At 51.7% G+C, this 23,179-nt stretch overlaps 11 protein-coding genes across 11 annotated transcripts; 5 read left to right on the forward strand and 6 right to left on the reverse strand.

The window, feature by feature from the left end:
• Window positions 1-133: 133 nt before the first annotated feature.
• CKM354_001221000 (uncharacterized protein) lies at window positions 134-658 on the reverse strand (the record flags this gene model as incomplete). Its single annotated transcript, XM_044807727.1, has 1 exon — window positions 134-658. The coding sequence occupies one exon, from the start codon at window positions 656-658 to the stop codon at window positions 134-136; it is 525 nt and encodes a 174-aa protein (XP_044663662.1).
• Window positions 659-1,177: 519 nt separating this feature from the next.
• On the reverse strand, window positions 1,178-2,905 carry CKM354_001221100 (uncharacterized protein; the record flags this gene model as incomplete). The annotated part of the gene is made up of 6 exons (XM_044807728.1): window positions 1,178-1,624; window positions 1,684-1,804; window positions 1,867-2,145; window positions 2,195-2,257; window positions 2,314-2,669; window positions 2,780-2,905. The coding sequence occupies 6 exons, from the start codon at window positions 2,903-2,905 to the stop codon at window positions 1,178-1,180; spliced, it is 1,392 nt and encodes a 463-aa protein (XP_044663663.1).
• Window positions 2,906-5,275: 2,370 nt separating this feature from the next.
• Window positions 5,276-6,654, forward strand: CKM354_001221200 (uncharacterized protein; the record flags this gene model as incomplete). The annotated part of the gene is made up of 2 exons (XM_044807729.1): window positions 5,276-6,324; window positions 6,384-6,654. The coding sequence occupies 2 exons, from the start codon at window positions 5,276-5,278 to the stop codon at window positions 6,652-6,654; spliced, it is 1,320 nt and encodes a 439-aa protein (XP_044663664.1).
• A 350-nt stretch (window positions 6,655-7,004) lies between these two features.
• On the forward strand, window positions 7,005-8,777 carry CKM354_001221300 (ssDNA-dependent ATPase MGS1; the record flags this gene model as incomplete). The annotated part of the gene is made up of 1 exon (XM_044807730.1): window positions 7,005-8,777. The coding sequence occupies one exon, from the start codon at window positions 7,005-7,007 to the stop codon at window positions 8,775-8,777; it is 1,773 nt and encodes a 590-aa protein (XP_044663665.1).
• Window positions 8,778-9,288: 511 nt separating this feature from the next.
• Window positions 9,289-9,876, reverse strand: CKM354_001221400 (uncharacterized protein; the record flags this gene model as incomplete). The annotated part of the gene is made up of 1 exon (XM_044807731.1): window positions 9,289-9,876. One exon carries the CDS (start codon window positions 9,874-9,876, stop codon window positions 9,289-9,291), a length of 588 nt encoding a protein of 195 aa, XP_044663666.1.
• Window positions 9,877-11,355: 1,479 nt separating this feature from the next.
• On the forward strand, window positions 11,356-11,703 carry CKM354_001221500 (uncharacterized protein; the record flags this gene model as incomplete). The annotated part of the gene is made up of 1 exon (XM_044807732.1): window positions 11,356-11,703. One exon carries the CDS (start codon window positions 11,356-11,358, stop codon window positions 11,701-11,703), a length of 348 nt encoding a protein of 115 aa, XP_044663667.1.
• Window positions 11,704-12,672: 969 nt separating this feature from the next.
• CKM354_001221600 (uncharacterized protein) lies at window positions 12,673-13,661 on the reverse strand (the record flags this gene model as incomplete). Its single annotated transcript, XM_044807733.1, has 4 exons — window positions 12,673-12,838; window positions 12,899-13,310; window positions 13,362-13,505; window positions 13,565-13,661. 4 exons carry the CDS (start codon window positions 13,659-13,661, stop codon window positions 12,673-12,675), a joined length of 819 nt encoding a protein of 272 aa, XP_044663668.1.
• Window positions 13,662-15,095: 1,434 nt separating this feature from the next.
• CKM354_001221700 (uncharacterized protein) lies at window positions 15,096-15,714 on the reverse strand (the record flags this gene model as incomplete). The annotated part of the gene is made up of 3 exons (XM_044807734.1): window positions 15,096-15,280; window positions 15,331-15,599; window positions 15,641-15,714. The coding sequence occupies 3 exons, from the start codon at window positions 15,712-15,714 to the stop codon at window positions 15,096-15,098; spliced, it is 528 nt and encodes a 175-aa protein (XP_044663669.1).
• Window positions 15,715-15,874: 160 nt separating this feature from the next.
• On the reverse strand, window positions 15,875-17,188 carry CKM354_001221800 (uncharacterized protein; the record flags this gene model as incomplete). Its single annotated transcript, XM_044807735.1, has 1 exon — window positions 15,875-17,188. The coding sequence occupies one exon, from the start codon at window positions 17,186-17,188 to the stop codon at window positions 15,875-15,877; it is 1,314 nt and encodes a 437-aa protein (XP_044663670.1).
• Window positions 17,189-17,888: 700 nt separating this feature from the next.
• CKM354_001221900 (uncharacterized protein) lies at window positions 17,889-18,609 on the forward strand (the record flags this gene model as incomplete). Its single annotated transcript, XM_044807736.1, has 3 exons — window positions 17,889-18,098; window positions 18,156-18,456; window positions 18,581-18,609. 3 exons carry the CDS (start codon window positions 17,889-17,891, stop codon window positions 18,607-18,609), a joined length of 540 nt encoding a protein of 179 aa, XP_044663671.1.
• Window positions 18,610-19,845: 1,236 nt separating this feature from the next.
• CKM354_001222000 (uncharacterized protein) lies at window positions 19,846-21,732 on the forward strand (the record flags this gene model as incomplete). Its single annotated transcript, XM_044807737.1, has 8 exons — window positions 19,846-19,972; window positions 20,030-20,385; window positions 20,438-20,761; window positions 20,808-20,999; window positions 21,054-21,216; window positions 21,265-21,359; window positions 21,413-21,493; window positions 21,541-21,732. 8 exons carry the CDS (start codon window positions 19,846-19,848, stop codon window positions 21,730-21,732), a joined length of 1,530 nt encoding a protein of 509 aa, XP_044663672.1.
• Window positions 21,733-23,179: the final 1,447 nt, after the last annotated feature.

Consider the following 23,179-nt stretch of genomic DNA (forward strand, 5'->3'; position numbering starts at 1 on the left):
TGAGTTGGCATAGAAAGTAGAGGATATGATGTATGAGAAATGAATGAAAACTCTGGTGACCGACCTCGTGTCGAATATTGGTATTCTTCCATTCGTCTCACCAGATCCAAAACTCGCATGTGTGACAGCTCACCTAAGAATAATTCGGCACCACTTCTGGCCTCTGCCGAATCAAATTCACCAACGGCGTAAATAATTTCTTCCTGTTTGCCACATCTCCCTCTGCCTCCCCAACTCCCCAACCCTTTTTCAAATCTTCCCAACTAACCCACTCCCACCCCTCACATTTCTCTACTTCCAAATTCTCTGCCTCTTGATTCTCATCTTCTCGTTCACAACACATGAAAATCGTAACGTAATGCTTTCCTTCCGTTTCCATTATATCGTTTGTGGCTGTTAGGAATTTTGGTTCTTTGATGCGTAGACCTGTTTCTTCGAGGACTTCTCGGATTGCGCAGGAAGAGAAGGTTTCGTTGAATTCGAGGTGGCCGCCTGGGAGGGCAAATGTTCCGGAGCCGTGGGAGTTTTTGCGGAGACCGAGGAGGAAGGTGGGGTTTGAGGGGGAGGGGGAGGTTGGGAGGGAGGGGTGGCGGGAACGGGAGAGGATGAAGACTCCGACGCCGACGCGGACTGTGGGGGGAGGGGCCTGGGTCGACATTGTGGATTTTCTCTTTGCGACTGTGTTGAGGGAGAATTTGGGAATGGCTCGCTTTGCTGGAGGATCTCGGCTGTGGGGAGGAAGTTCTTGATATTTTGAGAGTTCTTGAGGGTTCGATGTATTCCTTGTTGTATCTCCAGGCTTCGATCGATGGTTCCGAACTTTTAGTCTTGGAGTGTTTGTGGTTTTGATCCTGCGTTGATAGAGTCATAGAGCCCAGGTCTACTTGGTGACGGCCTTACGGTAGAAAGATCTTCCGAGTATCTTTCTTGGCAATACAGGTGAGGATATCACCTGCCTGCAATTAGGATTTAGATTGTGATGCGAGTATGTGCAGTTCAGGGAATCGCGGTAATGATGGGAAGAAATAGCAATGTACGTATCGACTCTCAATGTCGCAGATATCACGGCCGTGCATCTCATGCTATCAAACACTCATTTACATTCATCCAACGCAATCGTCATCGACATAAAGTTCAGTCCCGATCACTCAAACACTTCACCTCTCTCTCAGTTCTCTCATTCCTCCTTAGGCTCACCAGGAATATGCACAGCAGTAAGCACATCATCCTCCTGCTGCCTCTTCCTAAAGATCATCCTAGCACTCAATCCGTTTGCACAAACACTGTTATTAATGCAAATACTATACCCGCAACAGCTTCTCGCGTCAAGACAAATTTGTCCCGTCTTACAATCAGAGTTCTTGCTACAAGTTGGTGAGCTACAAGACGCATCTTGGAAACATGCCGTCTGGGTCCGCGTGACGTCGTAGCCACAGTAGCAGTTTTGGGAAGGGTTGCATTGACGGTAGGAGCCGCAGGTGCCGGGGTTACTGCAGCCGGTGATTTGGGCTTGTTTGGTGCATGGAAGGCCGTTGTTGGCCGTGTTGGTGAAGGAGTAGGAGTAGGAGATGTCGTATTCGGAACCTTGGTAGGTGATTTTGCTCACGGTGGCGTAGCTATCTTCCTGCGGGAGGGAGGGTGGTCAGAGTTAAAGTGCAGTTTTGAGGCGGAGGGACGACTTACCCAGGTTTGTTTGTACATGGCACAGTATTGACCTTGTGGCTGGCGGTTCTTGCTGATCACGTAGGTGTTGAAGAAGCGGCATGGAGCAGACGGATTTGCATTGGTTTGTGCGGTGCATGCACTACAGATTGAACAGTCAGTAGGGCATTCACAAGCCGTATCATACCGGGAAAGGACACTTACGCGCCGCAACGTCTGGCATCAAATGGCTTGCCGTCATTCCAGTACTGGAAGCCAACAAAAGTGCTCTTGTCATTGCAGTCATTGGGTGCAGAGATGGCCCGACTGCCGAGGAAGTTGGGCCCAGTGTAGCCTTGGACAGTATCCACAGTTTGGTTGACATAGCCATTGCTGCCAGCAATGACGACACGGAAATCTGTACGCCACTGGCCATCGTTGACTGCATTCCTAGCAGTGACGGGACCTCCCCAGTAGGCGCACTTGATGAGGGTAGTGGACGGACTAGACGATTATCAGTACATTGCTCGAGCAATCGTTCGGCATCACTTACGGATTGTCACATGCACCACCTTTGGGCGATGGGTCGATCGAAGGATGACGCTCAAATGCGATACTAGACACAAGTTAGCACTCGAAGGAACTCAGTTGCCACAGAACTTGGAGACTGACTTGAAAGCTGCACAGCCATCGCGGACATCACATTTCTTCGAGCACTCCACAGCATCGTATTCATCGAGCAAGTCGTAGCCCATATAGCCAAGAGCATTGTTCATGGCTTTCAAGTTCTTGAAGGTGTTAGTGTAACCCGCTGGGGTTGGCGCCGCAAGAGCGGCACTGCTGAGATCAGCAAAGTCGAGGAACGCTTCGGGAGTATCTGGATTTGGGATGGGTCCCTTTCCAGCCCACAGCGGATCGCATGCAGCACGCTTGACTTTGGTCGCTGGCGTTGCCGGATCAGCCTTCTGTTCCGCTGCAGCTTCTTGTTGGATAGCAGCGGCATCGTAGTGAACAGTCTGAGATGGTGCCTATTAAGCGACATGGGTCAGTTCTTCGAGTCTGCGATGTGACGCTCGCTGATCCAGAGATGAACAGCTATCTATGACTGCACGAGATTAGTTCAGACTGGCTCTCTTACATCCTGCGCGATGGAGGGAGTAGGCGGAGCTCCTGCTGCAGCTACAACAGCAATATCGAGCTGCGGTTCTGCGGCCAAGACTGTTGCGGAAGCTGCAAGAGCAGCTGCCAGATACTTGAAAGACATGTCGCTGTCTGGAGAAAGATGGACGAGAGAGTGATGTAGATCTCTTCCGGACTGGTCGAAGGCTCGGAGCACATGGTTTTATACACCCCAGGCTTCGGTATCGATAGATCTGAAGCATAGTCCGTTCAACACGTGGGGCTCATGTGCATGCTCAGCATGGCTACTTTGGAAACTGTCGGCGCTCAAATGGGTGATTGTGGCTGCTGCTGGATCGCATCTTTTGGCTGGCTCTGTTAGTAGCCCACTGTAGTGTGTACCTTGATGCAGCCACTGGCAAGCGTCTTTACTGCTGTGAGTCCGTAGGCACAGCCACTGGCGGCAGACGAGGAATGCTACGTCCGATGTAGCCATGCATCTTGATCTGATGGGGCTCCTGTGGCGTCCAGCAGTCCGAGGTGTAAGTTTCGAATGTGGTAGCGCAGCCGGGTGAGGTCATGAGAAAGATGTTGAACTTCATCTTGTATCAGAGTGTTTTCCTTGTGGCAATATGAGGTTGGGTCTCCCCAGATATTAGAGCTAGACCATTCTCCTGGAGGCAAGGTTACTGTTGTCAGTACAGTAACAATATGAAGGTGCTCAACTGTGATGTTTCAAGCTCGTGGCCGGCCTTGAGCTAGGGAAGCATCATGCAGATGTTTACACTTTATCATAAGTGCCGCTTATAGGTGGGCCCGGAAGCAGCCCGGCTGCGATTCATCACAGAGACTGCTAGCATGTCCACTACCGATCCGCAATGGGCACTCTGACAAGGACATGTTCAGAAGCAAAGTCGTTCCAGCAGATCCATATCGTACCAGTAGTTGCACAATCCGGGACTTCCATGCTGGTGGACGTCCTGCTAGAGGCGTCAGAACGTCATCGAAGGCTTTCGCAGGACCTGACTTGGTGTTTGATGGCGTTCTTCGCGGCACATGCCAGCTCGAAGTGGAAGCATAGCTCGAGACTATATGTGCATTTGGGAAGAGTAGGCTTGGCGAAGCGCTACTGTGAGGTATAGTGCATAGTGGGATAGCCGGATCGAGCCAGTGATGAGCAAGCCGAGCACACGTGTGTGCTCATTCGGGGCTCACGAGGCTTGCGCCCAGAGGCTTATGCACGAATTATTGTGTTTCAAAGTCGACGGCTCTGCTTGTTTGCCATATGAAACTTTCCGTCCTGCAAAGTCGTACAGTGCAGTACTGTAGAATAACAGCGGTCTGTGACTGAATTCGTCCGAGGCGCAAGACTACGCCACGTGCGCGCGTAGCTACAGGCTTCGTCGTGAGTTCAGTGGTAACATGGCGTACCAAAAACAATTGCTCGTATCGCAGGCGTGAGAAGAATGGTCGCCGGATCTTGATTAGAAAGTCTGCGGAATGGTGACGGGGAAAGGTACACCAGAACAAGCCACTCAGCACCATGCGAGCGGATGCCGTCGTGCTCGTCACCATGCATATATCGTATCGTGGCTACGAGGTAACATGCAGATGATCCTGTAGATGACCTTCTCCTGGCACGGAAAGTGCCATGTGCTTCATCAATGGTTGTAGATATATCTGGAAGCCCTGGAGTCAGTGTATATAGCACGGGTGGTCGCCCATACTGTGTCGATTAGAGTTGTCTCCTTGACGGTCTGGTATTCAACGCGTGGCAATGTGATTGTCGCTCGCGGTGCTGTGTCCGTCGCTCGATCCGAGAAGGCTGTGGAGGGCACAACACGAGGTGAACTCATGGCAGTCACGGCGATGCAAGACTGCACGCGGAAGTCAGTGTTTTTGGAGTTGTCGAGAAGGCGGCAGGATCGGCTCTGTGAACGCCCAATATTCACCACATGGGTACTTTGAGAACGCGTTCACGCGTGATACTATGATCATTAGCATGGTAGTTGTCGATGTTCTCGTAAACGACCAAGATTATTGAATGCCGCGATCGTGACAAGACCTCAGGCACAACTGGAGCACGGTCCCGCATGGACTTCCAGACCCCGTCGCTCTCCAACACCGACACTTCTCCGCCCTCCATTCGAAGATGCCGTCCCGCCCGCAATGCTGCCATTGAGACATCTCCCTTCGTATCAACATCACACCGCATCGCCTTTACCAACCACGGACATGGCAAGCGATATCTCTGCTAATGATTCGACTTCCCTCTTGTGGCCGTCCAATCGATTCCACATGATTGGTGCTTTGCTGCACCCTGACCCCGGCTCGAGGGAAGCCTTTCTGCAATTGGGCATGGAAACCAGCTCCATCATTGCCCCACATTCACGTTGACGCGGAGGGCGCGTCGAGCTTCTGAGTGAAGGTTGAAATATATCCCGGACACCTGTCGCGAGAATGGTCGCGTGTGTAATTTCGCTGCCTTTCTTTGAGAATCTCAAGATCCTTCACAATGGCGTCGGGTAACACTTCATATCTCATTGTCGGAGCTGGCGTCTTCGGTATTTCCACAGCATATCATTTGATCAAGAAGTATCCGAATGCTTCGATCACTGTCGTGGATCGCGATGCGTGGGATGCGGACAGCAGAGTAGCAGCCTCGTGGGACTGGAACAAAGTTGTCCGAGCAGACTACGACGACATCCTCTACTGCAGACTGGCACTTGAGGCACAGGACATTTTCAACTCAGAAGAACTGTTCAAGCCATTCTTCCACCAGACTGGAATCTGGTGGGCGTGCAGAAGTGACTATGCCCAGGACGTGCTCAACAACTACAAGAAGCTAGGGCGAAAGGCCGACCTCAAGGCCATTACCATCTCGGAAGCAAAGGAGTTGTTTGGTGGTCTATTCAATGAGGCAGATTACGATGGGGTGAAGGAGGTCCTCCTGAACAAGACAAGCGGTTGGGCAGAAGCTGGCGACTGTCTCCAAGCAGTCACAAAGAAGTCTATCGAGCTTGGGGTCAAGTACGTCGTCGGAGAAGTGCAGACTCTGCAGTTTGGCAACAACGGACAATGCACCGGCGTGAGGCTATCGAACGGCCAATCTCTGACTGCTACGCAAACGATTCTCAGCACCGGAGCATTTACATCAAAACTTCTTGAATGGAGTGCTCAAAGCAGTGGTAACAATGAATTGCGTGCCGGCGACAGGATTCTCGCAGCTGGTATCACTAGTGGAATGACCACACTTAACGACAAGGACTACGAGAGTTTCAAAGATATGCCAGTGGGTGTACAAGGATACACCGCAGCGACGGGACCTTTCATCGGTAGCCTTCCGCCAACCAAGGACAGAGAACTCAAATGGTGGGGTCAGACAATCTTTAGCAACAACACTGAAGTCTTGCCTGGACGCTTCATCTCTGCCCCTCCAGCGAAGTCAGACTATGCTCAATGGGACACTTCGAAACGAATGAAGCAGGACATCGACTACGCCAACAACGTCTTCTACGGAAAGAAGGGTGCCAACTGGAAGTTTGACAAGTATCGCGTGTGCTGGTATGTGCTTCAGCAATCACTGCTTCACTTGACAGCCTACTAACAAAACCGCCTCGCAGGGACGCATTCACGACCTCCGCCGACTTCATCATCTCCCCTCACAGCGGTGCCAAAGGCTTATACGTCGCCACATGTGGTAACTTCCACGGCTGGAAGTTCTTCCCCGTCTTGGGCAAATACATTGTGCAGATGCTTGAAGGGCAATTGGAGCCTGAGTTGAAGGAGAAGTGGGCATGGGATCGTGAACGACCAGACCCTTCATTGAACCCAGACTGGCCACGCGCCGAGTACAAGACGCTGTTGGATCCTGTGAGGACATCGAAGCTATAGATCATCGTGACTGCTTCCTGTTGAGCGTTTGGAGACCAGATGGGCACACGTGAGCTCGGCAGTGTTATGGCGATGGCGTTGATGGGGTTCATCATGGATAATGTGTTGATGACTAGCATAGAATAGGAGCGGCATAGTCGTCTTTTGTACTGCGATGCTCGAAGATCTCCTAATGACCCTCCAAAGACACATCAATGCCCGCGAAATAGTTTTAGTACCTTTACGCCGATATCGGTATCTTGGCGGCTACGAACACGGCGCGTCTCCAATCATCGACGCGTTACCCGTGATTCGACCATGATCTCTGCCAAACGTAACTGTTCCCGAGCATTGTGTTTCGTGTCGCCCTGATGGTGTTGTGTCCGATCTGTAGCAAGCCGGTCAAGGAGTTCGACATCAACAGGCACCTCGATTCAAACTGCTCTTCATTCCTCGAAGGCGAATCCCCACCAGCGACACAGGCACCTTCGGCAACGCAAGCCAATGGAGCAAAGGGCAAGAGTGGTAAGGCAGCGGCCTTCTTCACACCCGCCGCGAAGAAGAGCGCGACCCTCCGAGCAGATGAGGTAGCGTCGTCATCGCCTGCTGCACCAACACCGATCTCGAAACCTTCGATACTGCCATCGAGTACTGCTCCAGTCAAAAGGCCGCGAGAAGAGGATGATGAGGTGGCTTCGGAACTACAGCACAAGGCAGAGAGAGCTGCACCTCCTGCAAAGAAGGCGAAAGATGCACACAAACCACTGGCAGAGCGCATGCGACCACAGAGTCTGGACGAAGTTGCTGGGCAAGAGCTTGTGGGACCACATGGAGTGCTGCGCAACCTGATAGTATCAGATCGCGTACCGTCCATGATATTATGGGGAGGGCCAGGCACAGGAAAGACGACAATCGCAAGGCTCATAGCACAAACGGCAGGGACGAGATTCGTGGAGATCAACAGCACATCGAGCGGGGTGGCAGAATGCAAGAAGCTATTTGCAGAAGCGAAGAACGAGATGGGGCTCACGGGACGGAAGACTATCATATTCTGTGATGAAATCCATCGCTTCAGTAAGAGTCAACAGGATGTGTTTTTGGGTCCGGTTGAAGCGGGCCAAGTGACGTTGATTGGAGCGACGACGGAGAACCCAAGTTTCAAGGTTGTCAATGCGCTGTTGAGCAGATGTCGGACTTTCACACTATCGAAACTATCGGATGAGGATATCTTCGGTATTCTGAAGCGGGCTTTGCTACGGGAAGTGCCTGGGCTGCCAACTCCGTCTCCGAGTCCGTCTGCGGAAGAAGATTCGGAGTTGGCGAATACCGCTCCCAACAGTTTCCAACTACTCACGGAGGACGATTATGCCCTTGTACGATACCTTGCGGCGTTCGCGGACGGAGATGCACGAACGGGACTGAACCTTCTGGAACTCGCGTTGGATCTCTGCCAAAAGCCCGGCACGACTACTGAAGTTATCAAGAAGAGTCTCACACAAACCCTCGTCTACGACCGAGCAGGAGATCAACACTACGACACGATATCGGCTTTCCACAAATCTGTACGCGGAAGCAACGCCGATGCAACACTCTACTATCTCGCCCGCATGCTTCAATCCGGCGAAGACCCGTTGTACATCGCTCGACGCATGGTAGTCATCGCCAGCGAGGATGTCGGACTTGCAGACAACACTATGCTCTCCCTCGCAACCGCAACATACTCCGCCGCCGAAAAAATCGGAATGCCCGAATGCCGCATCAACCTTGCTCACTGCGCCGTAGCACTAGCTATGTCACCGAAATCAACGCGAGCATATCGGGGCTTGAACGCCGCCTACAAGGCGTTGAACGAGCCCGGTATTGCGGGATTGCCTGTTCCGATACACTTGCGGAATGCCCCGACTAAGTTGATGAAGGAGCTGGGTTATGGCAAAGAGTATAAGTATAATCCGGATTACGTGGATGGGAGGGTTGTGCAGGATTATTTGCCGGAAAAGCTGGAAGGCCGAGTGTTTCTTCAGTCGAGGGATCTCGGAGAGAAGGTTGATCCGGAAGTTGCGGAGATGGATGAGCAGGTGAAGTTGGCGGAGGAGCATGGGCATGAGGGTGGAGAGGAGATTTTGTTGGGGCCTGATGGGGATTGAAAGTCGCCAGGAGTTGCAAGAAAGAGAAACCAATGCAGCATGATGCCCCTCTACCGGATTGACTTCACAGCAGGACTTGGAGTAAACCGTTCGCATTGCTTCCATGAGCTGAAAATATATCCCCGGGCGTCGAAAATTCGTGGAGGAAATCTGGATGGAGACTGATACCACTCAGCCATCATTGCGGAGGAGCTCCTTGCGCCAATGACGGATCCACAATGGCCGGAGCTCGCTGCCTAGTGCTTGCTGCCAACAGCACAAACGAGATCAGGAGAGCATGTCGCCCCTCCGGGGAAAGTAGTACGCTCAGACGGCCAAGGGCATGCTGACACGGCATGCTGCATTCCTGCCGCTATAGGCAAGGACGAGGCGAACTGCTCTCATGCCAAAGCTGGAAATCACGCTTGGAGTCGCCAGCGTTTGATAAAATAAAAGCGTTGGAGCCGTTCTGAGAAAGGGGATTTGCTACATATTGTACGCACTATCAAGACGTCCAGACCGACCATCTTGCTCAAGGCAGACCAGGCAAAAGACTCTCAGGATTCTTGTCACTCCTCAAAATTCTACCCCGAGTCGCACCCTTCGGCGAAGTCGGCTCCTTATACGGCTGCTTCTTCACCTTTGGCTTCGTCACCTTATTAGGCGCCCTCTTAACCGGTCTCTCCTGCTCCTTCGCAGCCTTCTCTCTTTTCTCCTCCGCAGCCTTCTCCCTCTTCTTCTGCCTCTCCTGCTGGCCCTTCTTCTTTTCAAGTTTCTCAATTCGCTCCGCAGTCTTCCTCCTCTCCGCATCCGTAACCCGGAAAGCCTTATCAGGATATTTGGATTCCGGGAACGCTTTCTCCCACTTAGCGATCCAAGTTTTCAAATCCTTGCCCTCGTGATCGCCGCGCCCGTAGCTGGTTTTCTCTAATGAAATTGCTTTTTTGTCGCCGCGGCGGAGGGCGGCTTTGTGTTCGCGGCGATTTCGTCTCTCACGCTCGGCATAGGAGTCGCCGGCATTGCATTTCCGAATGGGTTTGTGAACTTGCTTGTTTCTTTTTTCGTGCAACATCTCTTCGTAGGTCTTGCCGGGATAGCTGCGGTGGGCAATTTTGGTCATTGTGGAGGTAGGACGGACTTTTATTGCAGAGGGCTGTGATGGGGGCGAGAGATGGCGTTGGCTGCGGGACTGTTCGAGAGGCTTGGGAGTCGGCATTCGTTCTGACTAGCACTTATGGTATTCTCAGAGCTGTCAGCTTTCCTTTGTTCTTGTCCGCATGCGGAGTGGTATTGAATGGGATGGGGTGTTCCTCTTTGTCCATTCTTGATCGATACTTTTGGCTGCTTGGGAGTTGAAGACGAACAAAGAAATGGGCTTTGGACTCAATTGGTCAATGGTCGAGAGTATCCTGTCGCTATGGAACAATAAGCTGCAAGACGTCCGGCGAACATGGGACCGAGTTCATGAAGTTGAGCGCCATTGACTGGTGCATCTTCGTAGATGTGACCTGAGGTGGTGCCCCCTCTATCTCTGCTTTTAACTTCAGCTTTGGGAGTTTGGGTGGCAGGATACTGTGTGAATGATATCTGATGATGACTCCCTGGTCATCGAAGTGCTTCTGGCAGGCCTTAGAACGGGTTTGGTAGAAGGATCTGGCTCACGTCACTTCAAGTGTGAATATTTTACCGCTTCATCAATCTCAGCTTCACCGCATGTCTTATGCTGGTCACGCGCAAGACTACGCGATCTCAAGACTCAGAGTGCTGGAATGCTGGTGAAGCTGAAAGTGCGTTTGCTCGATTCGAGTGGTGATCATCGCTCCAGTGATGTTGATCTTGTGCGGTTCTCAGGACATGCGATATAAGCAGCGTGAGGGATGAATCCCTTCGACTTCTCTACGTTTGTTCACGAGGTCTTATTCATGTGAGGTTGATTGAAAGACAGGCCCCGATGTATCATGATGATCTCGCAGGTACAAAGTACGCATCCTCTGAGCTGGTCTGTGCCCCGTCATCGTGGCTGCATTTGCTCACAAAAGCGCTTCCCTCGACTCACGGCGCCATTTTCGCAACTGCTCACCTTTAACAGCAAAGCGCACGAGCGGTGTATTGTTGACGGCAGACGTCAATCGGAGATGCAGCAGGCATTTCCAGCGCGTGAACAAACTCCGTTGAGACGCGGAGTTCCTCAAAAATCACGGCATGTGACATCGGCTGACAATTGGTCAGCTAGCGCGCCCTAGCGTGTCAGTGTACGGTTGCCGCAACCGCTTTTCACGCCCTTCTGTCAAACTTTGTTCTGACGATATACCTGTACGTTTAGTCAAGGCGAGCCACACTCTGTTGAACCACGCCTTTCGAAGTAAATGTTGCTTTGCAATGCGCGGGACTCATCATAAGCGAGGGAGTAGAGTCATACTGGCATTGTGTAGGTTTGTGGTATAAAATGGTCATTTCTCAGCCTGTTTTCCTAGTATCAGCAGCATCACAATCAATTCAGTCCTCTCAGATCTCACATTGAGAATAGATCTTGCGCGACATCAGAGCAATCAACCAGCTCTGCCTTCATACTCAACCACATCCAACACCCTTCACCACAATGGCAGCAGCAACAAGCTTCTTCCTCGCCTCTGAGTCCACCCCAGGCAGCCGCAAATACATGAGCTCTTCCAACAACACATCACGATCCTCTTCCTACAATGCATCGATCCAAGAAGAGTCCGCTGCCCCACGCAAGAATGCAACTTTGGACAGCATCTCCGAAACTGGCTCCTTCATCTCCATGGACAAGTTCATGAACGAGCAAGCCAAATCTACCAGCTCCTCGAGGCGGCAGACAGTGTCAAACAAGCTCCGAGAATGGCGATCTGAGTCTCATGCCACTTGGAAGAGGGTTCAGCCATACTATGAGGACTTCAAGTACTGGGTCATGATGGGACCACACTAGATGGTGGTCATTGTTCAAAAAGATTGATGCCGGGCAGAGCTTACCATTTCGACTTTTGTGACTGATGACGATGGGTTTTGATGATGAGCGTTGGAGTCCGGGAATACACTAGAAATTTTCATCTAAATACTTGCATGGCGTTGTTTGCGGATTTGAAATACCAGTAGATGAATCATTATAATTAATCGGAAAATCTAATGTTGAAGCACTCAGTTTTCGCATGTCTTTCTTGTGCTTCTGCATACCTTGCTTTGAGGTAATCTCCCGCTTCGAAGAACCAGAACTTCGATTTCGAACTTCAATTCTGAACTTGGTCCTTCGCATACACAGTCTCGCAGTCTCTTCGTTAGACGAACTTGACGAGCACAACCAATTGTGATATGGAAGGTGGTCGCATTGAGAATTGAAGTTCAGTACCGGAAGCTGATATCGGCCAAGCATGGTTTCGGGCAATCTTGGATAATGGAATTCCGTTTCGACTTATCCCTGCGGGCTGAATGGGTGGGGAGCTATAATGTGCTCGTGGCCGAAGACCTCATCGCGAATGCTTTGTCCTCCTCACGTGGCCTCTCAAGCGACAGATCCACCACCTGATGTCCGGTCGTAGATGTATCGTCGCATCAGCCTACTGGCCCTGCGCAGCCTTCGTGGCTTCTCCGCGAGAGAGGGCGTCGAGACGGCACCTGGAGGAAAACGAGAAAGACACGCGGGGATCCAGTAGAAGGGTTTGCACCCCAGAAATTCACAATCGGAGTCCCATCGGAGTCTTTTCTCGTTCAGTACGGGGATGTGTTTCCAGCTCCAACAGCACGTTCAAAGCTGGCCTGTCGAGTTTGGCCTCTCTTCGCAGTATATCCTTCTCCTTTTATCTATCCTGGGTCTCTGCTTGAAGAGCATAGTTGCCCTCTTGTGGAAAGTCGGCTCTGCTGCGCATGGGTGCGCGTAGTTTTGGCATGATCACATCTCTTTCTATGACAGTAACTTTGCTCGACATTCGGGTGTGGACATTAGACTGGCATCTCGCAGGGGCTGGATCCAGTCTGATGGAAGATCTTGCATCGTGTCGAACCATACGCGTGCCATTTTCTCGTATCCTACATTTTGAGGGTGGAGTCCGTCGCCTGAGAGGTCGGTCCTGTAGGGAATACATGTCAGTATAGGCTCATGATCTTGGTAGAGGAAGGAGATGTCCGACCCTCCAATGGCAGAATGATCTGCGACTCGCACTTTGTAGCCTTGTGCTTGCCAATGTGCAACTATGATTTCGACGCCAGAATTGTACGTCTGTACCAGTTGAGGGAATTGTGTATTGTCGATGATTTTGGCAACGAGCAGAACTGCATCGGGGCATTCACATAATACTGCTTCGACCAAGGTATTGAGTCGCTGTGGTGCCTCTTCGAATGGATCCACGGGTGCTTGACCAAAGTAGGTGTTCATATCGTTTGTGCCGACATGAAGTAGAATGACGTTTGGATGTTGCAGCAGGATATTGTCATCCGCGATCGCTCTCCGGATTTCTTTGATCAGTAGACCAGCATGGCCTTCATGATCGTTGTCGAGACTGTCTCCGTGTTTCAGCGATCCTATGTAGTCTATCGACTGGCCTGAGCTACATGTCAGTAAGCGATGCCATCTCTTGATGTTCTGCGACTGACCAGATCCAATCAGCATGTTGCGAAGAGCTGGACGGTACGCATTAAAGCGATCATCTGGGCCGCCTCTCGTTGTACTGTCACCAAGAGGTAGTATGCGAAGTGGTATCTTGCTGCTATGGCCGGACCCAAGACCACTTGATGTCCCTGTACAACACCAATCAGTCAGTGAACGTCAACAACGGCGCTACCTCCGAGCTTCGTACCGCGCGACATAGAGATCATCGACAAGATAATCAAGAAGAAGACAGCCGTGAACGCAATGAAGCATACTTGCCGCCATGACTTGATTCGTTGCTCCATGTCAAGATATTGTCGACAAGGATTGACGAACGAAGAAAGTGCAGGTGCGCAGGACAGCAACCAACGGTGGCGGTCCTCTGCATACCTCACAGCCTTGCACAAATCTCGTATAACCTCGTTCTCGCCTATGAGCCGTTCCTGCAGATGAACTGCCCTTTTGGGAAGGATGTCCAGCGTATCCGGAGGCTTCCTATTGAGTAAGCCTTTCACATGCTCAGCGTTTGGCTTGTGACATCGACTTCTCTATTGCTTGATTGCCTCTGGCATACAGTAAACAGGACACCTGGCGAGCTTCTCGAAACGACATGTTTGAACCACGTGTCGGGAGTTATGCGTTATCCCTTTGCGGAACGGCGGCATCTGGCATGCGACACGCGCGTGACGCCGATCTTGAAAAGTCTTGCGTCTAATAAGTCCATTGGCCAGCCATAGGGATTTACTGTATGAGGCGCCTGCACACACGGCACAGAGTCATGTCACATCTTGTGCTCACGCCATCCTCGTTTACGTTCGCATGCTAGAGAACACGGACGAAGGTCCGGGCGCAAACTGATTCTGGTTCAAACTTGGACCGTGCCAAAAAGCTGCCGAAAAGCACGTCCCGATCTGGCGCTGGTCTGGAGAATTGCTTCCAGGTCATCGGTGTTGACTATTGCACATGGGGATGAAGAGGGAGAGAAATCTGAGCCACGCTTGCTCATTTGTCGCTTGGTCGCTCGCTGTCGTTTCCGCCTTGAGCATTGTCATTCCTCATCTCGGAGGCTTTGCTCGTTTGAGCGTAACAATATTGGAGTGCTATGGAGCATGTTTGTCGGAAGGATTGTCCACCGCGAGAGTAGAGCAGCGTAAGGAAGTCGAGCGCCGAGGCCCGGCTGACTGTTCCACTTTCCGGTTCGACGTGCCTGCTGCACCATGATTTACGAACCTACAAAGCAGCCACTCGACAGTTCAGAATGCCATGCCGAGGCATCGAACCTCTAATGTACCTTGAGTGAACAACATAGTGTATGGGCAGTCGTTCCTTTCGCCGGCATCTACATCAACAGCAAGAACAGGAAGAATATTCACCAGGCCACTTCAGTTTGCAGATCCTACCCGAATTAGCACAGGGATTCTTCGAGGCTCCGGCACGTGTAGATGTTATGAGAGGTCAATGTGGTTGCTTGTGATTTTCTCAGTCTCTTTGGCATGTGCCAGATGGATTTTAGAATCGTAATGAAGGACGTGCTGATTTTGCTTGTTCCACTAATTTCTGAACTTGACATATGGCGAGTAGCACTTCGGCTTTCAATGGGACGCTACAAGGCGCATTTGATGGTGTATACGCGGAGCAGTCTGTCTTCACTCCTTACCAGCCTCGCCAGCAGCGAGCATTGGCTCGTTTGAACGCCCTGCGAATGCTGTTTTAACGCCCTCTTCCATCCTGCGAGTTGATCATTGAGTGCCGCCAGTCTCATTCGCAGCCTTGAAAACGTCGGCAAATCTCGCCTTGAGGACAGCGGCGCCTTGTACGACTCCGTTCAACACAGTTTGAGCTCTTCCGCCCATGGCAGCACCTTGGGCAACGCGCATAGCAAGCGGAGTACCAATAGTTCTCTGCAAACTAGCGAAGATGCCTCCTATCAAGAGTTAGCCCTCAGCCCTGACATCAATCAGATGCCTCACCCACCTGCAACAAAACCGATCGGAGTAAGGCCGAGCGCACGCCACACCGGTGCCCAGACAAGGCCTGGATACAACATCATAAGAAGAGTAACCAGATCTATTGCTGTCTTTCCGGGATTGTTCTTGACGTACTGAAGCGCGACTTCCGGCAGCTTCTGCAGCTCAATGCCGTGGCGGTGAAGCAATTCCGTGATCTCCTCCGTTGCGGCGGTAGCGTTGAAGTTCTCCTTGTGGCGTTGTCCCAAGTCGATGATCGAGCGCACCGTCGCGTCCCTGATACTGGTGTTGCTGCGGATGACGGTCGGTGTGAATACCAGAAGCAGCTCGCTGAGTAGTCGCGCGAAAGTGTGGCTGATCTGGAGGTGGTAAAGAGCTCGAAGACGTGCATGTTGCACGCAGAGGATGAGGAACGGCTGCAGGAGCAAACACTGACCCGCCTTTCAGAACGGCAAGAACAGCACAATCTACTGAAGAGTGAAACCTGATTCTGCACCACAGCAACCCGCCACAGGCAGACGTCTCGAAATGGGTTGGGTACTGCGAGCTCATCACGACACATGCAGCGCGTGGCCTTTCAAAGCGGCATTGGTCTCCTCCAAGGCATTGTATCCATACAACCAAGGCTGCACTTCCGGACACTGCCATCGACTTGGGAACTTGACCTCAATTTCCTTGCCCAACTGAGACAGCATCAGCTCGTCCCGCTTCTGTTGTTCCGGTCCGTCTGGCATGTGGAAGTCATTCCTTTGAGCGAATGTCTCACGCACAATGGTCTCGCCTCTCTTCTTCCGCAATTGCTCGTACAGCTTGAGAGCGGCAGGCAACTGGTCCTTGGACTCTAGCGCGCCCAGGATGCTCCCGAGCACTGCGCCGTCTTCGACGCTGGAGTTGGCACCCTGTGCAAGGTAGGGCAACATTGGGTGGCAGGCATCGCCGACGAATACAAAATTGGATTTCGGACTTATCCAGCTGTCAAGTTCTGGACGATGCATCAACTTCCATTTGTCGATGGATGTCACATGGTCCAGGAAACGATTGAGGATGGGGTCCCAGTCCTTGAAAATGGCCCGCATCTCATCCGTGGAGCCCTCTTGCCTTGCAACGTCGGACGGCAGATTATCGGGAACAAGCAAAACGATGTTGAACATTGTGCCATTGCGTATTGAGTACGCAACGACATGAGCTTCCGGTCCAATCCAGAATTGAGCCGATGGATTCGAGATGATATCACGAATCTGGGGATCCTCCACATCTTCAAGGTTCAGTACGATCCTATACGCAAGGTCGCCAGTAGGCAGTGGTGCGTCTTCCTTCTTCCCCTGCATGGCCAGGAACTTTTGCCTGCATATCGACCACAGTCCGTCTGCTCCTACAAGCAAGTCTGCTTGCAGCACCTCTCCGCTCTTCAGCACGATTTTAGCATTCTCGAAGTCCACGTCCTCCACTCTCGCCCCGAGCCTGATCTGCACGCCCAACTCTTTCGCACGCTCGGCAAGTGTCCTCTGCACGTCCACCCGATGCAGGTCCCAGAATGGTGCACCATACTTCCTTCTCATCTCATGGCCGAAGTTTTCCGTGTTCGATAGAATCTTACCGTCTTGCCATCTCTTTACGACTAACGATCTTGGTTCTGCAGCCTGCGGCTCAAGCTTATCAAGGATACCGAACTGCTTGAAGACTCTCGAACCATTTGGTGTGATCTGAAACCCGGCGCCAATCTCGGCGAGCTCCCTTGCGCCTTCGAGGACAAGGACTCGATGACCTGCCAAAGCGCATGATATGGCAGTACAGAGGCCGCTGATGCCAGCTCCGACGACTGTGATGTCGAGAGGGGAGGTGGTGGTTCGTTGGGCGTTCGTCATGGCTGATGGATCTGGATGAGTGAGGAGCTTTACGAGACTTACGAAGTGTCAGCTATGCTGCAGCTATATACGACGCGTCGCAAGAGACTAGCTTCGGTCTCTCGGTCTCAAGTTGCGACATAATGCCGGTTTGCATCTCCAGAAGTGTGGGAGGTGAGAGCTGGGGGATGTTTGGAGGAATCAGGGCTCTTGCCGGCGTTGCCGAAGCATTTGCCGTCCAGGTCGCCCACCTTCTTCATCGCCATCTCCGTGCTCGGACTAACGAACGGCGATACAGGTGCTCGAACAATGAAGCTGTCCTGGAGATATCCTGACTCTTGTAGACAAGTCCGGACCTTATGCAGTTGGCATGGCGCACACTCACTCCCACTGCGGGGTGAGGAGACTGTGTTGCCCACGGTCTCAGATGTCCCCTCATCTCAAATCTCAGAACGCCTGGAAGGGTGTTACTTTCGATGACCACGGTTGTCTTTACTTAATCTAGTCTACCGGCAGACGCTTGACATCTGGCAGTGGCAGTATGCATGGCCCTGACTAGCATTCACGACGCCAGTGCTAGCAAGCAGAATGACGTCGAGCAGCAGAGCTCCAATGCCTGGAGCTCGTCCGCCAGACCCATGTAGGATTGCAGTAGAAGCTGACTTCACCTACAATATCACAGCAAATATAGGCGAGAACTTCCGAGGGACCTTTAGCGACCATGGACCAACAACGCCTTCGACAATCCTTTCCACCCGACTCGTCTGCCAGCAAACTCACACTTCCAGTCCCCAAGCTTGCGCTTGACTTCCGCATGTCTGCGAAGCTCAACCCTCTGATCCCGGTAGGAGAAGGCCCATGGGGAAAACGGAACTGGATTTCGTTCTCTGGAGGGACATGGACTGCATCATGGGGATCAGGAACAGTTGAAGTAATGTCATACCCTCCACACGTTCATGCCTTACAGCTAGATTGACAGTTTCTGCAGCCCGGCGGCCAGGACTCCCAACTTGTCCTGCCCGACAGCTTATCCACATATGTCACGACCAACTATCTTCTGAAGACTTCTGACCCCGAACCCGCCTATATCACTGTGCAGACTACCGGATGGCGGACAGGTCCTAAGGAAGTCATGGAGAAATTGTTCAATCCAGAAGAAGCGGACACAGTCAAGGCCAGTGAATACAGTTTCCGATTGAGTGTAAAGCTGGAGACAGGTGATCAGAGGTACGCGGAGAAGGTGAACACGGGTATGTGGGTTGGGAGTGGTGCGAGAAGGGGGGCGGAGGGTGAGTTCCAATTTCTCTTCTCTCTCCTGAAGAATGTCTTCAGCAGCCTGACGCGTCCTCAATTGCGGGCTAATGTTGCCACCACGCGTGTCGAACCTGTGAATGTTGAGCTGATTGGATGCAGTGATATACGATGCATATCGAGTCTTATGATCGCGATTGGCGAGTGCCACGGTCGACAGGTACCAGCTCAATATTACGAGATGAAGAGCTTGCCATTGTCCGTGCTGAGCTACTGTATTCTTTCCCAAACCGGGAGACCAGGTCGCCCCATCCGGATCGCACGTATGCTTCTTTCTCTTTACTTCTCTCGTCCCAGCGCCCGACTAAGAAGCTCGGAGCGCAATCACTGGGAGCTCGCGTACCTCCGGCAGCGTAGGGACGAGAAGCAGACGCAGGGGACGAAAGACGAAAGCCCCAAATTTGCATATTGAAATGTGTTCACAAGAATGTGCAGGTACGTTTGTTGCAGCTTTTTTCCAACGTTCCCTTCAGTTTCGACCAGTTTTCATCGCGGGTTCACCACCCTTCCGACTTCCACTGTTCAACGCATCGTATCAATGTACCGATCTCATCCATCTATGTACATCATGATGGCCATGCACCTTCTATTATTACTACGTGACATTCCATCCAACTGCACAGCTCTACTAGTGTGTTCTCTCTGCTGCGCAAACTCTCGGTCTGGCCGAGGTACCAATAACTTCGCCGTGGTACACATCAGCTGGTCGGGCTAGTAGCGGGTGGCTTGAAGCCACTACCGCTGCGCAAAAGAATTCCACTGCCACCATCAAACCGGGCACGGATGTGGAAAGCGTGCTGCTCGATGTCAACAGGATGAGGCTCTGGATACGGGTGCGCAATATGCCAGCAGTTCCGCCGACGGTTGTGGAATATTTGCGTTCGCAAGACATATCAGCTGGAATCGAGACATACTTTGGCACGCCAACGGGACCTTCCTTTAACGCCACCTATCAAGCATGATGGTATCGTTCCAAGACAACCCACAGAAGCACTTTACTCAAAGGGGCTCAGCTGAGACTATTCAAGATCAAGCTTCATGCTTAATCTGCGTCTACCGCGCATTCCTATTCGGCTGCGCGTGGGCTGCCACGTGGTTAAGCGACAACTCTGTCTTTCTTCTCTTGCCGACCGGTGGTCTCGCCGGCGGCCCTATGGCAAGTCCCTGGCCGGCCATTGTGACGTTCGATTGAAAAAGGATGAGTGATTGAAGATACAAGAGGGAGGGCGATGCATCACGTCCTGTGATCAGGATGAATATTTTGTCGCAGAGTACCATTTCCATTGACTGCGATAGGTCCAATCGAAGAAACGTTGCGGCGCAAGATGAGTGGCGAACCCTTCAAGCACCCTGCTCCGCCAGGGGCAATGGCAACACAGCAGTCCACCTTCGCTGTCGGTGATGAATATGGAGGCAGCATATTGTCTGCCGATGAGCAACTGAAGGCTCTGGGACATCAGCCGGAACTCAGGCGGACACACACCTTTTGGACATGTGGGTGTATCTCAACGCTGCGTGGGGACAATCATCGCTGACAATTTTTGCATTCAGTACTCGCCCTCCAGACGACTATTCTCACAACGTGGTCCTGCAATATCGTCTTATACGACTACGTCTTCACGCTCGGTGGCCCGATGTCGATGATCTATACAACCATCATTGTCGGCATCGGTCAGACACTTCTCATGGCTTCTCACGCCGAGTATGCTGGAATCTGGCCGCATGCTGGAGGTCAACAGTTTTATACCCAGAGAGTGGCTCCTGCACGATACATGAAATTCCTCTCGTACGTTGTCGGATGGTGCATTCTCATCTCTGAGGTCAGCACTTCTTCGAGCTCTGCAGTCAACAGCGCGGAAATCATGTCAGCTTTCATCGAATATCAGTATCCGGATGTCGCTTGGAAGGTATGTCTTGGGGCATTATCGCCATCAATGCTCGATGCTGACTACTCTGCAGCCCTGGATGACTTTTCTTATCTATATCGTGTTCTTGTTAGGTCCAGTCGTGACCAATCTCACTCCAAGCATCCTTCCTCACCTATCGCTATGGGGCGGTGTTTTCAACATGACCGGATTCGTCGTATGGATGGCAGTCTTTCTCGCCATGGCCCCTCGCAACAGCACCGAATTTGTCTTCACCAATTTCATCAATGAGAGCGGGTGGTCATCGTCTGAATGGGTCTTCTTCATGGCGATGTATGTGCCGATGTACGGCCTCTATGGCACGGATAGCACAATGCATCTGGTGGAGGAGATGAAAAACCCTGCCAAAGACGGACCGGTAAGTGGAATATATCCTGTCGTGAGTCGCGCTGATTATGGTACAGAGAGTCATGATTTGGTCGATGATCATCAGCGCTGTCATATCCTTTACGAGTGCCATTGTTATGGGTTTCACTACGGGCAACTGGCAGAACGAGATGCAGACAACCTTGCCATACTTTACCTGGTTCGTCAATACTACTGGATCTGTGATTGGAGGTGGAACGTTTTGCTCAATTGTCAACATGGGTCTCAATGTGAGTGAGCATAGTATCACTGACATTATGCAGTTGCTAACAAATGCCACGCAGTATCTCATCATTGTCCATGCCAACACCGCTGGCTCTAGACTGGCGTGGCGAATGGCCAAAGACAGCGGCTTCCCATTCCCTAGATATTTCTCGCATGTCTCGAAGAAGTTTGGTACACCTCTGCGGGCGATGTTTGCAGTGCTCTTCTTGAATGTTGTGGCAGGCAAGTTACTTTTCTCGATTATGCTTACATCATAACTGACGAGCTTAGGCTGTCTCATACTCTTCAGCGATCTTGCATTCTGGGCACTCATCTCCGGTGGCAGTCTCACTTTGCAGATAGCATATGCTGTGCCCGTCATTTGTGTAAGTGTCGATCGTCGAGCAAGAGTTGCTCACATGGCTGATTGTCTTGCCAGGTCCTGTGTCGTGGGCGAAAGATACTACCTCCTCGTCCCTCATTCGATTTAGGCAAATATGGGCTACTGGTCAATTACATCGTAAGGCCGCCATATTAGAGTCTTGAATCACTGCTGATATGTCTTAGTCCGCGGCCTGGGCCTGCACAACGTTCCTGTTGTTCCTATTCCCTCAATATGTACCGGTGGTGGGAAACATTGAAAATATGAATTGGGCTCCTGCTATCTTCGGAATCTGTGTACTCGCATGTGGTCTATATTGGATCGCATCGGGACGCAAGAAGTATATGATGACTCGCGGACAAAACGAAGTCCAATGAAAGCGGAAGCTTGCACTCAAACAGGAATGAGCTACAAAGCTTTTTCGTGTCAGTGCCTCACTGCCCTAAGCTGAGACCCGGGCCCGAAATACAAATCCACCAATACCACCCTTTTGGCTCCACCATGTCCTCCCATCCCTAGGGCATTCGTAGGGCATACCTGGGACATTCCTTGGTCTGGTGCACTAGCGGACCAATAATGGCCGTTCCTTGTGCAGGCATGGCGCCAACGCGGCCTTACGCCATTGTTCTCGAGGCACTTGGTGCCTCCGCTCGTACGACTACGACCCCAGGGATACGAGCAGGCCGTCGATTTCCTTCTCAGGTCCGCCGTTGAAACCATACTGGCAGTTTCAGTCGCCCAAGAGTCGAATTCCCATTCATTGTGATTGACGCAAATGCCTGTTGAACCATGGCCTCATGATGACATTGATGCCATCAAAGCGAAAGGAGTCGCATCACCACGCTGCTAGAGCTATGAGAGTCCCAGATTGGTACACAGTTGTGGAGACATTCAGATACCAGCAATACGTCGGTCTCGAGACAAACACACAGCCTCGACTACCAACGACAGACACGCCGCCTCTTCCTCCGTGGTTCCCTGATAACAAAGAAAGTGTTGCGTTCAGTACACAATGGCACAGCTACAGACAAGCCTCGAGAGCGATCACCGCAAGAAACAGCGAAATGCGGCCGATGCGTGAGCGCGCAGGCCATACACACGCCCCCTTTACTCAACCATAGGCCGAAACCCAATAGTGCTTACTTATCGACGAGTCGACTGTGTTCAATCATCTGCCATCATCTCGGAGCTCCTCGCCAGAGACCTAGCTGATCCGCTAGCATGGCATCGCGGCAAGTTCTTACGCAAGCCCTCGAAGGACTCAGTCTACAAAATGCTCTACGGACATGCTACTGATGCTGCGTACGAACTTCCTATCATCACCTTCGTTCATCGAATTGCTTTGCCAAACCCTACTGCACTTGCAACCATGAATTTCACCCTCGCTTTTGCCCTTCTTCTATCAATTGTGTACGCCGAGTTGGAAACAAGATATTTCGCAGGATGCCCGCAAGAGTGCACCGAGAGCACATGCCACACTTGTTGGCAAGGGATCTGGTTCTCCACGGGCGTGTGCTGTACATCGCTGGATGAGCAAGGCAAATGTGTTCGAGCCTGTCCACCAAATGATCCCAAATGAATAATACAGTGCCTTCAGTGTAAGCCATCTTCACTGTCACTCCAAGGAGGACTTCGAGGCTAAGCAAGTGGTAAGCAGGAGCCTGCAATCGTCTTTCGATACAAGGGCATACAACTTCATGAGGACGGAGATGCCACCAGCACGAAAAAATCGGGATCCGAGTGTGTTTTTCAAATGGCAAGGAGACCTTACTGTTGTTGCAAAACAAGCGGACACCATGAGCAAGACCATGATCGAGGTGACCT

The sequence above is a fragment of the Cercospora kikuchii genome (assembly GCF_019650295.1).
Source record: "Cercospora kikuchii DNA, contig_00009, whole genome shotgun sequence".
Classification (NCBI taxonomy): Eukaryota; Fungi; Ascomycota; class Dothideomycetes; order Mycosphaerellales; family Mycosphaerellaceae; genus Cercospora; species Cercospora kikuchii.